This window comes from Staurois parvus, unplaced genomic scaffold (genome assembly GCF_062004578.1).
Source record: "Staurois parvus isolate SC_StPar_1 unplaced genomic scaffold, SC_StPar_1.0 ptg001349l, whole genome shotgun sequence".
NCBI classification, from domain to species: Eukaryota; Metazoa; Chordata; class Amphibia; order Anura; family Ranidae; genus Staurois; species Staurois parvus.
Genome location: NW_028319145.1, coordinates 2,617,501 through 2,632,700, shown reverse-complemented (window position 1 = coordinate 2,632,700; position 15,200 = coordinate 2,617,501). Strand labels below are relative to the sequence as shown.

At 42.2% G+C, this 15,200-nt stretch overlaps 1 protein-coding gene and 1 long non-coding RNA gene across 5 annotated transcripts in view; one reads left to right on the top strand and one right to left on the bottom strand.

The window, feature by feature from the left end:
* LAMA5 (laminin subunit alpha 5) overlaps positions 1 to 15,200 on the top strand; it is a 215,966-nt gene that overhangs the window by 92,465 nt on the left and 108,301 nt on the right. For all 4 annotated transcript variants that reach the window (XM_089661526.1, XM_089661525.1, XM_089661524.1 and 1 more), the window contains exons 4-12: positions 1,371 to 1,489; positions 3,133 to 3,303; positions 4,287 to 4,384; positions 8,639 to 8,754; positions 11,451 to 11,569; positions 12,017 to 12,107; positions 12,194 to 12,328; positions 14,231 to 14,293; positions 14,648 to 14,788. In XM_089661526.1, the coding sequence (XP_089517652.1) occupies positions 1,371 to 1,489; positions 3,133 to 3,303; positions 4,287 to 4,384; positions 8,639 to 8,754; positions 11,451 to 11,569; positions 12,017 to 12,107; positions 12,194 to 12,328; positions 14,231 to 14,293; positions 14,648 to 14,788 (1,053 nt within the window). The remainder of the gene's footprint in view (positions 1 to 1,370; positions 1,490 to 3,132; positions 3,304 to 4,286; positions 4,385 to 8,638; positions 8,755 to 11,450; positions 11,570 to 12,016; positions 12,108 to 12,193; positions 12,329 to 14,230; positions 14,294 to 14,647; positions 14,789 to 15,200) is intronic.
* Positions 1 to 15,200, bottom strand: part of LOC149436720 (uncharacterized) — a 68,057-nt gene that overhangs the window by 36,275 nt on the left and 16,582 nt on the right. The gene's annotated exons all lie outside the window — the stretch shown is intronic.

Sequence of the window (15,200 nt, the reverse complement as noted above, 5' to 3'; positions counted from 1 at the left end):
CATGGCGGACTACCCCATGACAGATTATTGATGTGCCTGCTTTTAATCTACCCTCTTGTAAGTTGCTTTTTACTGTGTGAAATAAAGGTGTTTTAAAGTCTACACTTAGAGGCGCCTTTCCTCTTCCTTCCCTTTGTGTGCTGGAAGTCCCTCCCTGACACCTTTTTTCTTTTGGTGTTAGGACCAGGGGCAGACTGACCATTTGAAAACTCAGGCATTGCCCAAGGGCCCGGGGTCAGTAGGGGGCCCCATAAGATGCCCCTGGTACCTTTTTCATAGGCTTTTTTGAGTTTGGGCAAGGACACAGGGGCCCCATGAGTTGTCAGTCCACCCCTGGTCAGGACTCATGCTGACAGCAGAGGAACAGGGCAGCAGACATACACTTAGTGCACTGGACAGAAACAATTACACACTGTAGAGGCATATGCTTTGTTCATATTTCATGTCTGAAGTTTACAACCACAATAATATGCATATACACTTCAATGAAAGCCTGAAAAATCTCTTAATGTTACATGTAATTCATTTTGGTTTTCTGTCTGTGGGAGTACTGATAACTGTATCCTGGCATCCTTTACACATTTCAGCTGTCCACACATTGACAAATTTGAACTAAAGATTCCTTCATCCATGTTAAAGTGAAACTAAAGGAAGTGAAACTTACCTTTAATCCAAAAGTCCCTGTCTCTCATGGTGTTAACATCTTATTCTTGGTCTTCAACCACCTTCACTGGCTGGCGTGCGGCTTCCAGACACAAAGGGCTCCATCGGTTGTCAGAATATGTGAATAGTGCCTGCATCTGATTGCACATGGCATATTTGGTAAAAGTTAATCAAAAGTTCAATCAATTTTTGTTATGCCAGGTAATGCCGACCAGCCAGGCCACCCTTGGGTTAAATTTTGGGCCGTTTTAGCATGAATCGTCCAAAATTTAAGCTTTTTTGTATGACAGTCTTTAGTGTCTCTGCTGCCCTAGCCATGTATCAGGATGACTGACAGCAATTCAGTGTAGCATAGCAGGGAGCAGGCCTCAAAACATCTTGTGCTGTCAACTAGCTCAGGAAATTTAGCGAATCTGTTTATTTGAATATCCCAGCCACGGCACCACCTGCCTGGAGTTTGCATGTTCTCCCTGTGCCTGCGTGGGTTTCCTCCGGGTACTCCGGTTTCCTCCCACACTCCAAAGACATGCTGGTAGGTTAATTGGCTCTTGTCTAAATTGTGAATGTATAATATATATGTAAAAGCGCTGTGTAAATTGATGGCGCTATATAAGTACCTGAAATAAATAAATAGTAAGGTGGCACAAAGTTCAGGATATCTTTTTCTAGCTGTTTCCTCTCTCACTCTGCAAATCCTTTTCCCACAGCATCCAAGAGAGACTGCATCGAGCGATTTGGGGTACAAACACTGCAACGTGTCAACAAGGATGACGACGTCATTTGTACTACAGAGTATTCCCGAATAGTGCCACTAGAGAATGGAGAGGTGAGTGGTAACTCTTCCATGGAATAAAATATATAGAAAATAAAAATAATTAATATAGCATTTGCATTGCTACACAAGCCGTTTTGTAATGTAATGAAATTAAAAATGAAATTTCCTTTTTTTTCAATCTGCAGCAACTGTAAAATTCAATGCAATATGGCAACCTGGAGGCATTCTGTACATGTTGTCGTACAGAAGTCCCCCCTGCAATATCATTTCCTACTTTTGTGATTGGCTCACTAAATTTCCCGGAAGTCTACACTAAGTTTCAAGTCACATTTTAGACGCTCCTACAAAAGGATTTTAGTTTTGGTGAGATACATTCTAAGGGTTAAATACTTCTAAAGGGATGCAGACCCTGCATCTTTCCTCATTAGAACACTTAGAGTGCATCAGCTGATTATAATGAACCAGACCCCCCATTCAAAATCATTCCATATCCGCCACCCCCCTCTGCCAATCCCTCCACTGGCTTCCGATTGCCCAACGCAAAAAAATTCAAAATATTAAAATTGACATACAAAGCTGTTCATAACACTGCCCCAAGCTACATCACCGACCTGATATCCATCTGCCACCCAAAACGCACTCTCCGCTCCTCACAAGACCTCCTACTCTCCAGTTCCCTGGTCTCCTCCACCCATTCCCATCTCCAGGAAATCTCCAGGGCTTCCCCCATGCTTTGGAACTCACTACCCCAATCCATCAGACTGTCACCTTCCCTCCTCACCTTTAGACGCACCCTGAAAACCCATCTCTTCAGAGAAGCCTACCCCGCCCTCACCTATTTGCTGATCTCCTCCGCTCTTCCCACCACTCCATCCCCCACAGCTATTTCCTCCTGTACCACTCTCCCCTCGCTCCTAGATTGTAAGCTCCAAGGATCAGGGCCCTCGAACCCCTCGTGTATTGTATTGTTACTGTACTGTCTCATGTACTGTCCCCCACTATAATGTACAGCGCTGAGCAAATCGTTGGCGCTATATAAATACTGTATAATAATAATAATTCTGAAAAGGACACGGTGAAATAAAAAGATAATAAAAAGCTATTTCTTTAGCGCAACAAAAGGGCAGAATCTGCAACAAAGTTTCTTAACCCTTTCCCGCTGCCGCCTCCATGCCCTTTAAGAACTTTTAAATGCCTGGAGGTGGACATACGGGGGTCATGTGATCCCCATGATCGGCTGTGACAGCAGTCACATGATCAGAAAGCTCCCGATTGCACTATGCATTGGGATCTTTTCTGGTCCCTGCCGGTAAGTGTGTTGAGAGCGTACAGGGCGCGCGCTTTCAGCACAGAAATGTGTTTACATAGGGCTGCACATATGTGGCCTCTCATTGTGAAAGACCTCCTGCTGAGAGTCCGCATGTATGTATACCATCAGAGGGAAGAAGTTAAAATCCCCGCAATGTACATCGATCACCCAGAGGGGACTGTTTTTTCCTCAGTGAAGTGGAGTAGCTCCTTAACAAAAGCAGTTGACATAAGTACAAGAGGCCTTATTGTTAAGTAAATCAGCTAAATAAACACTTCAATTTTAGGCAGAAAAATGATTTGGATTGTTTACTGCGGCTATCAAGAACAGTGCTCTCTCTAGAAACTGACCGGCGTCTTATTACCAGCGGTTTTTGTCATTTCAGATTGTGGTTTCTTTGGTCAACAAACGTCCCGGGGCCATGAATTTCTCCTACTCCCCCCTCCTGAGGAACTTTACAAAAGCCACCAACATCCGTCTAACTTTTCTGCGGACCAACACCCTGCTGGGTCACCTCATGGGGAAAGCACAGGGGGATCCCACTGTGACCCGGAGAGTAAGTAATGAGGAAAATGTGTTTTCGGAGGATTGCTTTGGAGTATCTGCTAAGTAAATTCTAGCCGAAACAGTATTAGACATTTACAATAGTGATGCTTGTGCTAATCATATCCCATGATCACTGCTGTAATGTCCTGCTTTGTATTCTTTTTCTGCTAACCAGACTAGCCCCACTCCAGTCTGTTATGAACACTCTCACTCGGCTCATACACCCTTCTTCTGGATACTCTCTCTCACTTTGCTCTGGCTTCCCACTGTCGACAGGATACACTTCCAAATCCTGCTTCTAAACAGTCTGGCTCCTTCTCTCATCTTCTTAGTTTCCAGGTATATGTTCAACTAGACCTTTTTTTTTTTCCATTAACAAGCTTTTCTCCTTGATCACCACTTCCATCCACTTTTTTGGGGCTTCTCTGCTGCACTTCTAGAACCCTTTCTCGTGTGTCTTCAAACGCTCACCAAGCCTGCAAGTCCTTGTATAAGCCTTCAAAACTCATTGCCTATCCCTTACTAACAGCATCTCCATCCTATCACCTACTGTACCCACTTCTAAATTGTTACCTACAAGTAGGCTGGCCAACAGTGCCCTAGTTGAAGGGATGTTCTTTATTTATCTAACTCTTCTATTAACAATTAATAAAAGCCAGTTGTGAAGTCTGTGGTGGAATCCTCTACAGGCTACCTGACATTTAATGTAACCTTCCTTCTTTTTTTTTTTCTTACACATGCTAATAACCAATCCTTCTTTAACTTCCCCACTTTCATGTGTATGTCAAAGCCACCAATAGTGCAACTGGTGCTGCTGAGAAGAGTTCCTTTCTCTCTTGCCATCTATCCCATCAACTTTAGATCGTAAGCTTTCCCGGAGAGAACTTTGTAGTTATACAGTTTAATTTATTTGTTATAGCCCCTGTAAAGCCACACTTTGTATTGCTGTTTATGTGTCGTATAAATAATATTGTTTTTTTTTTTAATTTCCAGTATTACTACAGTATCAAAGATATTAGCATTGGAGGGCGTTGTGTCTGTAATGGTCATGCTGAAGTGTGCAATGCTAAGGACCCCACCAACCCATACAGGTAACAGGCTAGGAAAAAAATAAGCACCCCGGAACAACCAATCACCTGCAAATATTATTTTTCATGTAAGGGTTCATGTACACTGCAGCTGATAAACTCACGTTTAGGATCTGTTCAGCATTTTTTTCAGCAGCCCCTGAACTCTCCCTAATGTTTTCCTATGTGTCCATGTACACATCTTCGTTTACAGTCGTTTACAGGTATTTGAGTTTACAGTCGTTTTTTTGAACTCAGAAAACTTCTGTTCAGCAGTCGATTTTATCAGCGTTTTAAACGCAATTCACGTTCATAAGTGTTTGCGTTTGAAATTTTTTTTAACTCTTCCAGTTCCCGATGCTGTCCAGAGCCTTTTTCATCATGAAAAATGCATGCAAAGCGTTTTCAAGGTACTCAAATGGACAAAACACTGAACACAGGATGTTCCTACCAAGCTTGTCACACATTGTAATTCACACCAATTCACACCTCACACCTCTCCCAAGCTTGGAAACAAAAGATATGTTAATGACCATTCACACCTCAAATTCCTCATGAAGACCCCCTGCCAGGTGGCCTTAATGACTCTTTCCCCAAGACACCTCTCCCACCCTTGGAAACAAAAGATATGTTAATGCACATTCACACCTCAAATTCCTCATGAAGACCCCCTGCCAGGTGGCCTTAATGACTCCCTCCACCAGACACCTTTCCCACCCTTGGAAACAAAAGAAATGTTAATGAGCAACTCACACCTAAGCTAATCTCAACACATACTGCTGTCTCTGCTTCTACTCTCTGTATTTCTCTGAAACAGTCTAAAATAGTTAATAATTTACCACTTTTCAGTGCATTCTGGGCATTTGGGAGGTTCTCCTGTGCTTCTCTTTAAAAAACGCTTCTAAACGCATTATGCAAACGCGGCTAAACAGATTTTTTTTAACCTACGTTTTCCAGCAGTCAGTTTCCATCGTTCAGAAGTTTCCCGTGTACATGGGGCCTAAATGTCAATAGTTGTTATTGGAGTGTTGGAAGGAAAAAACCTTAGCAATCAGAGAGAATTTGAAAAAAAAAAGTTTTTATTGCCATATGCAAACATATACATATCCAAATATGCATACATATCATAATACATTACCAATCCATCCAACAATAGGAGTATTACATTCTTGCAAGATGTATGGCATATCTATCATTTATTCAACCACTGTATGGAAGTACCAATGTACACATATCATAGTTAAGGATGTGGTGATTAGTATTACAGTCGCATACAGGAGTGGACTGACAACTCATCGGGCCCCTGAGCAATAGGGGATCATGGGGCCCATGTGTCTTTGCCCAAACTCAAAAACACCTATGAAAAAGGTACCAGGGGCATCTCATGGGGCCCCCTACTGACCCTGGGCCCTCGGGCAGTGCCCGAGTTTCCAAATGGTCAGTCCGCCCCTGGTCGCATAAAAGCTTTTATGACATCAGTAAAACAGGCAAGAAAAAAAAACAGAAAAAACTAGCCGGGATAGCACTTTCCCACCCCAAAGAAAAGAAGAAATACACAATATGTCTGGGGCTTATCACATCTCTCAGCTCCAAATACTGTCCAAGTGCCTCCCCTCCAAAACAAACCCTGATCCATCAAGAATCATCCTGTACCGTTTCTCTGGAAGCCTCCCACCGGGACCATATCTTTCTGAATTTTCCAGTACACCCCCTTGCTTCATACGTCATCTCATACATTTGAAGATCCACATTAACCAATTTTTTCCATGCCCTCAAATCCAAAGTATCAGAGCGTATCCAACGCTATCAGCCTTCATGCATAAAAGAATAAAATTCTCAGAGAAAGCTTGGTAGCGTTATTCATCTGTTCATCCTCAAGCTCTCCTAAGAGACACTGAGAGAATTTTAGTTTTATTCACTCATTACAGTATGGGAGAATCTTGTCGGTTAATGGGCTTTTAGGAATGAGGACCAATGTGTTTACAAAGGAAAGTATCTGGCGTGTGATGGACTAAGACAAGGCTGCAGGTCATAGAAGAGTTTACATTACCAGCAGAGGAGCTGTCTGTGAAATGAGTTATTCTCTGCACTAGCTGTCAGGCGTGTAGGCTGAGATGATGGACGAGAGGTTATCCATGTACCTGCTCCTCTTGTCATCGCCTACTTCTTGCCTCAGGCTGCCATCTCTACATGATCCAACAGTGTCTGATGTTTTCTGATCACAGGCTGAGACTTTACCTGAGAGGATAACCCATGACCCCACTGGTAATATACTGGGATTCTCCTGTCACATTTTCCCCCCATGCTTCAAACTGGGCTCAGGTCTGCCTCAGGCAAACACGGAGTGTGTAGGACTTGTCGAAGCTGTTATGATTAATTTATGGCCTTGTCGTTGATGCCTTAGCCTTAAAATTTGTATAGGTGACTGAAATGAAGAATGGATTTTTTTGCCGCCCATCACGACAGGGAGACCTCTGAGATTCTCCTGTGGTGTGGCCTTAGTCAGCAAGACTTTAAAAAGAGTGGTGACCACATGGTAGTAGTTCATGACAAAAAAAAAAGTATATAAGTATACCAAATTCCTAACTAGAATGCATTATAAATCCAATCTTTAGTAAAATCCAGTTCACACAGGAAAGTCCAATCAATGATGGTAACAAAGTCTTGCTGTGCCAGGCAGGCAGAGGACACCATCACTAATGAGCCATGGTTTCCTCTGCCTGCCTTGGCGCTGCAAGTCCTTGTTTTTCCCCCATGCTTCAAACTGGGCTCAGGTCTGCCTCAGGCAAACACGGAGTGTGTAGGACTTGTCGAAGCTGTTATGATTAATTTATGGCCTTGTCGTTGATGCCTTAGCCTTAAAATTTGTATAGGTGACTGAAATGAAGAATGGATTTTTTGCCGCCCATCATGACATGGAGACCTCTGAGGTTCTCCTGTGGTGTGGCCTTAGTTGGCAAGACTTTAAAAAGAGCTGTGATCATATGGTAGTACATGACAAAAAAAAAAGTATATAAGTACACCAAATTCCTAACTAGAATGCATTATAAATCCAATCTTTAGTAAAATCCAGTTCACACAGGAAAGTCCAAACAATGATGGTACAAAGTCTTGCTGCGCCAGGCAGGCAGAGGAAACCATCACTAATGAGCCATGGTTTCCTCTTCTTGACTTTGGCACTGCAAGTCCTTGTTTTTCCCCCATGCTTCAAACTGGGCTCAGGTCTGCCGCAGGTAAACACGGAGTGTGTAGGACTTGTCGAAGCTGTTATGATTAATTTACAGCCTTGTCGTCGATGCCTAAGCCTTAAAATTTGTATAGGTGACTGAAATGAAGAACGGATTTTCTGCCACCCATCATGACATGGAGACCTCTCAGGTTCTCCTGTGGTGTGGCCTTAGTCAACAAGACTTTAAAAAGAGCGGTGACCACATGGTAATAGTTCATGACAAAAAAAAAAAAAGCATATAAGCACACCAAATTCGTAACTAGAAAGTATTATAAATCCAATCTTTAGTAAAATCCAGTTCACACAGGAAAGTCCAATCAATGATGCTAACAAAGTCTTGCTGCGCCAGGCAGGCAGAGGAAACCATGACTAATGAGCCATGGTTTCCTCTGCCTGCCTTGGCACTGCAAGTCCTTGTTACCCCCATTGATTGGACTTTCCTGTATAATGCAGAAGGTTGTTTTGCACCCTTTTTGTTTTTTCTTCAATAGTTTATGAAAACCAATCAACGTCTGATAGGTTGCTCTTGATTGTTGCCTTGCTCCTTGCATTGACTCCTTGAATGAGTCCACACCAATCAAAAACATTTCTATAGTTTTTGAGTTGCTTAAATATAACTTAATGAAGCTTAGTTCATGAAACTGGAACCAGCTGCTGATATGCAGATTATCTGATCTCTTAAAGAACGTTTTTTAAAACAATAGTACATAATGATTAGATTATATGCATCAGACTGATCTCTTATACAAGCAGGGGCGGACTGACCATTCGAGCACTCGGGCACTGGCCGGGGGTCAGTAGGGGGCTCCATTAAATGCCCCTGGTACCTTTTTTATAGGCTCTTTTGGGTGTGCTTTGAGTTTGGGCAAGGACACGGGGGCCCCATGATCCCCTATTGCCGGGGGCCCCATGAGTTGTCAGTCCGCTCCTGTATACAAGTACAGCAATACAAACAAACAATCATTGGTTTACTGTTCCCATTTAATGAACATTAGTTTTCTCTCCATGCCTTTCAGACTTCTCATCATTTCTCCTTGTTTTTCCAATAGGTTACAGTGCGACTGCCAGCACAACACTTGTGGGACGTCATGTGACAGCTGCTGTCCTGGCTTCCATCAGGTGGCGTGGCAACCGGCGACCATGGATAATTCCAATGAATGTGAACGTATGTCTTCCAATTACTCATTGTTTTATGGTTTTGAGGGGGGTTTTTTGTTTTACTTTAGCTGAAAAAAAAAATGTCCAGGCTGCTTTTGAACCATTTGATATTAACCACTTTAAGTCCAGACACTTTCACCCCCTTCCTGTCCAGGCCAATTTTCAGCTTTCAGCGCTATCGCACTTTGAATGACAGTTGCGCGGTCATGCAACACTGTACCCATATTAATTTTTTAGCATTTTTTTGAGACAGATAAAACTTTATTTTGGTGGTATTTATTCACCGCTGGGATTTACATTTTTTTTGCTATATAAATGAAAATGTTGAAAAAAAGTGTTTTTCTTATAAAATTTTGCAAATAAATAATCTTTCTTCATAACTCCTTGCCACAATTTATTCAGTTATCTTTTAGGAAAAAAAAAATAACCCAAATTACTTTATAACCAAAAATTATATTTAAAAAAAAATTTTTTTTACTTTTTATTTAATTTTTTTATATTATTTGTGTTTTTTTTAACATACCGTCACCCTAGCAGTACAGTGTCACCATAGTGACACTGTATTGCTTGTTGGGGGTGATGATTTTTTTTTTCTTTTGTTACACTGCTTTTACACCCAAAAAGTAAAAGCAATCATTTCTCCTGCATTCTTCCAGCCATTGAGAAATGCTGTGTGAGCTGTGATTGGTCACAGCTTGTCACATGGTACAAGCCTGTTGTGAATAGCCTTGTACCATGTGATCTCTGTGATCATTCACAGATTTCACACGTAGTAAGCAATGATGTCAGAAGTGACATCTTGCTTACTACTCTTCATGTGATCTCTGATTGGTCAATCAGTGATCACATGATCGGGACCTCACACAGAGGTCCCGCACAATGGGCACCGGATCGCAGTGCTGCGCGTTCCCAGGGAGCGCGCACAAGCAGGGAAGCGGGGAGGATGTTTATAAATGGCCACCCACCCCTGCACTGCTCCCGTACAGCCGTTTACATACATGGGCCGGACGGGAAGTGGTTAAAATTCCCTGTAGTGGCAGATATGAGCAGCTTACACATAGCTGTATTTTCCTGCTTTCATTCTTACAGTCTAGCATAAAACTTTCAAATTTGGATGTTATTTCTCACAGATATATAAGCTTCAATGGTCAGCTTTACAGTGGTTCATAGCTATTAGGGTGATACTAAACTTTCACTGATTCATTACCTTCTCTTTCTGTATGTGGATGACACTGTAAGCATTCTAATAAAAAAGCATCTAAGTACAGTTTTTCATAATTGATATACAGCTGTCACATGACCCAGCTCTTTCCCAGCCTTTCTGCAGGGAAACAGTGGCAGGAAGAGATTCTAGTCCTCTGCTATATGTTCACAATAAAAAAAACAGCCTTCAGAATACAGCGTAAAACCAAATAATATCAGTAAACTATTTAAAATTTTCATATAAATATATATTTAAAATCAAATCTTTATTAGATTTTATCAATAACGTAGTGTGGGCAGATTTCTGCCAATCACAGGCTGTGTCACGTCCCTCCAGTCTGTGTATTAGAATAAGAGGGAGGTGAAGCCTCCATCAATCAAGATGTAATATCCCACCTCCCCATTGTGTTTAGCTGGTTAGTGAGCATGGAGGAGGAAGGAGAGGCTGTCATTTACCACTGTGTATACACCCACAAGTGTGAATCTATAGTCACATGGGCTGCGATGTGATAGGGAGGAAATGCTCAGCATAGAAATATACTGAAAACTCTGCATGTGCACTAGCTGCCAACACTGCTCTTCAAAATCTCCAACTGCAATGGGGACTTGGACAGAAGTGGAAGACAGAGTACAGCAGGATCAACCAGTTTTTTTTGCAGAATTCAGAAAATAAAATCTATAGTGATTGAGTGAATAGGAGCAGAATGTTTTTGCTATCTCTCTGATGGGTTTGTTTTGTTTTTTCAGCCTAATGATGGCTTCACTGATAGTGACAGCTTTTTGGATCTCATCTTGAGAGTTGACAGCAACAGATTCCAAATGCAAATAGCACACTTGGACCTTTTATCTGCTCATTGTAATTGGGATAATGAGGGAATAACACACACCTGGCCATGGAACAGCTGAGAAGCCAATTGTCCCATTACTTTTGGTCCCTGTTGAAATTCCTACACCGTTCACCTGATTTGGATGTAAATACCCTCAAATTAAAGCTGACAGTCTGCAGTTAAAGCACATCTTGTTTGTTTCATTTCAAATCCATTGTGGTGGTATATAGAGCCAAAAATGTTAGAATTGTGTCGATGTCCCAATATTTATGGACCTGACTGTATGTGGTTCCCTTCATCATGTGGGCAGTTGGCACCAAGAGAAAATGCTTGGATCAATTTGGTGGTTTGGCTATCACCAATAATGGACAGGCAAGCTGGAAATGTGTCCAACAACCCAGTCTGCTCTGGAATTGGCATCTTTTTTTGTCTTTGTTCCGCGCAATTTCCTTGCAATGTATGGATAAGAGATCACTTGTTTCTTTACTGTTCCAAAATCACCAAATAAAATGCCTTCATAAAATGTTCTCTGCCACTTGTTGATGGTACATCAAGTATTTGTTTTCTATTTAATCTCCAAATACTCTGAAATGCAGCAGTTGGCTAATTGGATAGGCAACCTGTTATTGCCAAAACCGTCTTTTTAATGTAATGTTCATGTTCCCTATTACAGCGTGTAATTGTAATGGACACGCCTACGACTGTTACTATGATCCAGAGGTGGAAAGGCGCAGGGCAAGCATGAACCTCCAGGGGCAATACATGGGAGGAGGAGTTTGTCTGGATTGTCAGGTGAGTGTTTGTAAGAAGAGAAATATGGAAGCTGCCAAAGCTCTCTTAACTTGTTGCCATCCATGTAACACACATATGTGTGGTGGCAAAAGGTTGGGCTTCAACACCTACACACCGCACATATATGTCATTGAGCGACCGGTGTTTCCGTGCTGAGAGTACACTCCTAGCACAAAGACTGAGCTGTTGCAGACAACTCTTGGTCCCACTAACTATTGGGAGCTGGTCTGGCTGACTGCCAATTGTTAGTGGGCACCAAGAGCTGCCGTTGATTGCCAGCTTGTTATCTGTGTCAGCAGTCACGGCCAACCACATGGTAGCTGATCCGTCCTGCCCCGCGGGCATACAGACCCTATTGAAGGGATGCTGGGTGGAAAGGCGTTAAATGTCTTCTTCTGCTTATGTCCGTAAAGTGAATATAAAACCGTAAACAAAACTGTCTTTCAGCACAATACAGATGGCGTCAACTGTGAACTGTGTCGGACAGGATATTACAAATCACCTGATCATCCTACTGACTCGCCCTATACCTGTCAACGTGAGTGTGATCATATTAAACCGCCCGTTAATTGTCAGCAAAATTGCATGGAATAAGGTCAAGATGATATCATTTGTACCATTTAGGCTGTGCCTGTGAGTCTGAGTACATGAGTGGGACTTGTGAAGACCTGACGGGGCGATGTTACTGCAAACCCAACTACACGGGCGAGAACTGCGCCTCCTGTGCAGAGGGATATATGAATTTTCCCGAGTGTTACCGTAAGGCTGACTTTTACACTGTCCATATACAAGCATCTTGGGCTTGGTCAGGCATGGATGAAGTCGTCTGCAGCAGATTTAAACATCCCTAGCAATGATAAAATGTATTTATCTCAATTATGAAGCACTGACAGTGTTTTTTGCTGAAAATATTCTGCTATTCATACCATCAAAGGATCTTACGGTCTAATGTTCCTAAAATGGAAATGCACATAGTAATTGGCTCCGACCAATTTGGGAAACATGGGAAAAAAACATACAACCAGTTTCTTTGGTGGGAATCGAGGAGGGGACAGCAGTTGTAGCATTCAACTTAAATGAGTATCCTATGAATTTAGGGTTTATGTTACATGGGTAATTCTGCTGCTGGCAACATGGCATCCGCAAGGAGAGGCTTCCACTTGCCTTAATGAAAGCTCTACCTTGCTGGTCTAGTACTCTGGCGGCTAGCACTTTCTAACAACGTAGCACTGCCCTAGCTAGCAAGAGAGCAACACCTTTGCAAAAGGTATGTGCTCCGCAGGGGCGGACTGACCATTCGAGCACTCGGCGCTGCCCGAGGGGCCCCATGAAATGCCCCTGGTACCTTTTTATAGGCTTTTTTTGGGTGTGCTTTGAGTGTGGGCAAGGACACAGGGGCCCCATGATCCCCTATTGCCCGGGGGCCCCATGAGTTGTCACTCTGTTAACCACTTCCAGACCGGACACTTTTACCCCCTTCCTGTCCAGGGCAATTTTCAGCTTTCAGCACTATCACACTTTGAATGACAATTGCGCAGTCATGCAACACTGTACCCAAATTTATTTTTTACCATTTTTTTGAGACAGATAAAGCTTTATTTTGGTGGTATTTATTCACCGCTGGGATTTTTTTTTTTGCTATGTAAATGAAAAAGTCCAAAAATTTTGAAAAAAAGGGTTTTTTTTAATAAAATTTTGCAAATAAATAATATTTCATCATAAATCTTGGCCAAAATTTTTTCTGTTATCTTTTTAGTAAAAAAAAACAAAATCCAAATTAGTTTATAACCAAAAATTATAATTTTTAAACATTTTTTTTTACATTTTTATTTTATTTTTTTATATTATTATTTTTTATTTTTTTTTACATTCTGTAACCCTAGCAGTACAGTGTCACCATGGTGACACTGTACTACTTGTGGGGGGTGATGAAGATTTTTTTTTTTTTTTTTTTGTTTTTTTTACACTGATTGCTTTTACACCCATATAGGATGTAAAAGCAATCATTTCTCTTTCTCTCTGTCTGCATTCTTGCAGTCATTGAGAAGTACTGAGTGAGCTGTGATTGGCCACAGCTTGTCACATGGTACATGGCTGTTGTGAATAGCCTTGTACCATGTGACCTATGTGATCATTCACAGATTTCACAGGTAGTAAGCAATGATGTCACAAGTGACATCTTGCTTACTACTTTGCATGTGATCACTGATTGGCCAATCAGCGATCACATGATTGGGACAGAGGTCCCGCCCGACGATCGGTTTTCCACTGTGTCCAGAGGACACAGCGGGCACCGGATCGCTGTGCTGCACGCTCCCAGGGAGCGCGCACAAGCAGGGTGCGGGGAGGCCGTTTATAAACGGCCACCCGACCCTGCACTGCCACCGTCCGGCCGTTTATATACAACGGCCAGTCGGGAAGTGGTTAAGGATCCTGTTGAAGGTGAGTTATTAATTCAGCAGGATCCCTCATGGGAGGTGGGATTTAACAGAAACTCTGTGATTTTGGACAGAAACCTTCTTGGTACAGCAGTCTTGGTGCACCTCTATTTCACATTGTTTGCAAGAGATCCTTCTGCATTCAGATTGCACCTTCACACCAGACCACCATGACATGTGAATAGCTTTCCTTGACTCATAACTGTCTTTTTTTGTGTTCTAGCTGTACCTGAGAAACCAGATGATGGCACAGTTGCACAGAATCAGCCAGCTGGGGAGTTTATAAGTACGGATGAAATTTCATATTGTATACATGTTCATAAATATTGCATAAGCTATTCAGAGCTCTTTCTTATAACGTGACGGTTATAAAATGCCATTGTGTAGATTATACAAAATAATGTACAGCCCCCAAGGTCTTTTTTTTTTTTGAAGGGCTTCTAATATATGTTTTAGTAAATCTTGTTTTCTTGACTTGACATTTCGTTCGTTTGATTGTTCGTGTTTACGGTGTCTCCCATAGGCCAGACTTTTCTCTGTTTTATTGGATTTGATGTGATTTGGTAATTACTGTGAAAATCAGATGACAGGAAATAAATCTCATAGGCTAGTAACAGAAAGTTCTCCCTTTTCTTGCTAGCCTGTGATTGTAACGTTGTTGGAACAGAAGGAAACGCATGCCGTAAAGATCCCGTCATTGGAGTCTGTGTGTGCAAACGCAACTTCCGGGGAGAAAGCTGTAACACATGTGCTCCTGGATACTATGGTCAGGACTGCCAAGGTAAATCTCATACTGAGGGCACTTTCAAGGAAAATATTGAGCGAAGATATTCCTCACTGTTATGTTTGACACCTGTATGATATGCAGGAGCGGACTGACAACTCATGGGGCCCCCGGGCAATAGGGGATCATGGGGCCCCTGTGTCCTTGCCAAAACTCAAAAAAGCCTATGAAAAAGGTACCAGGGGCATCTCATGGGGCCCCCTACTGACCCTGGGCCCTCGGGCCGTGCCCGAGTTTCCAAATGGTCAGTCCGCCCCTGATGATATGATATTTTCAACAATTCTTCACATTACTTTTGGCCTCTAAATAGCTGCTGTTCTCCGACAGGGGAAGTTTAAGGCCCAATGGAAGGCAGATTTTGGTTTTACTCTTGGACAAAGAGTCTTTCTTGATGTTTTATTTGCTCTCT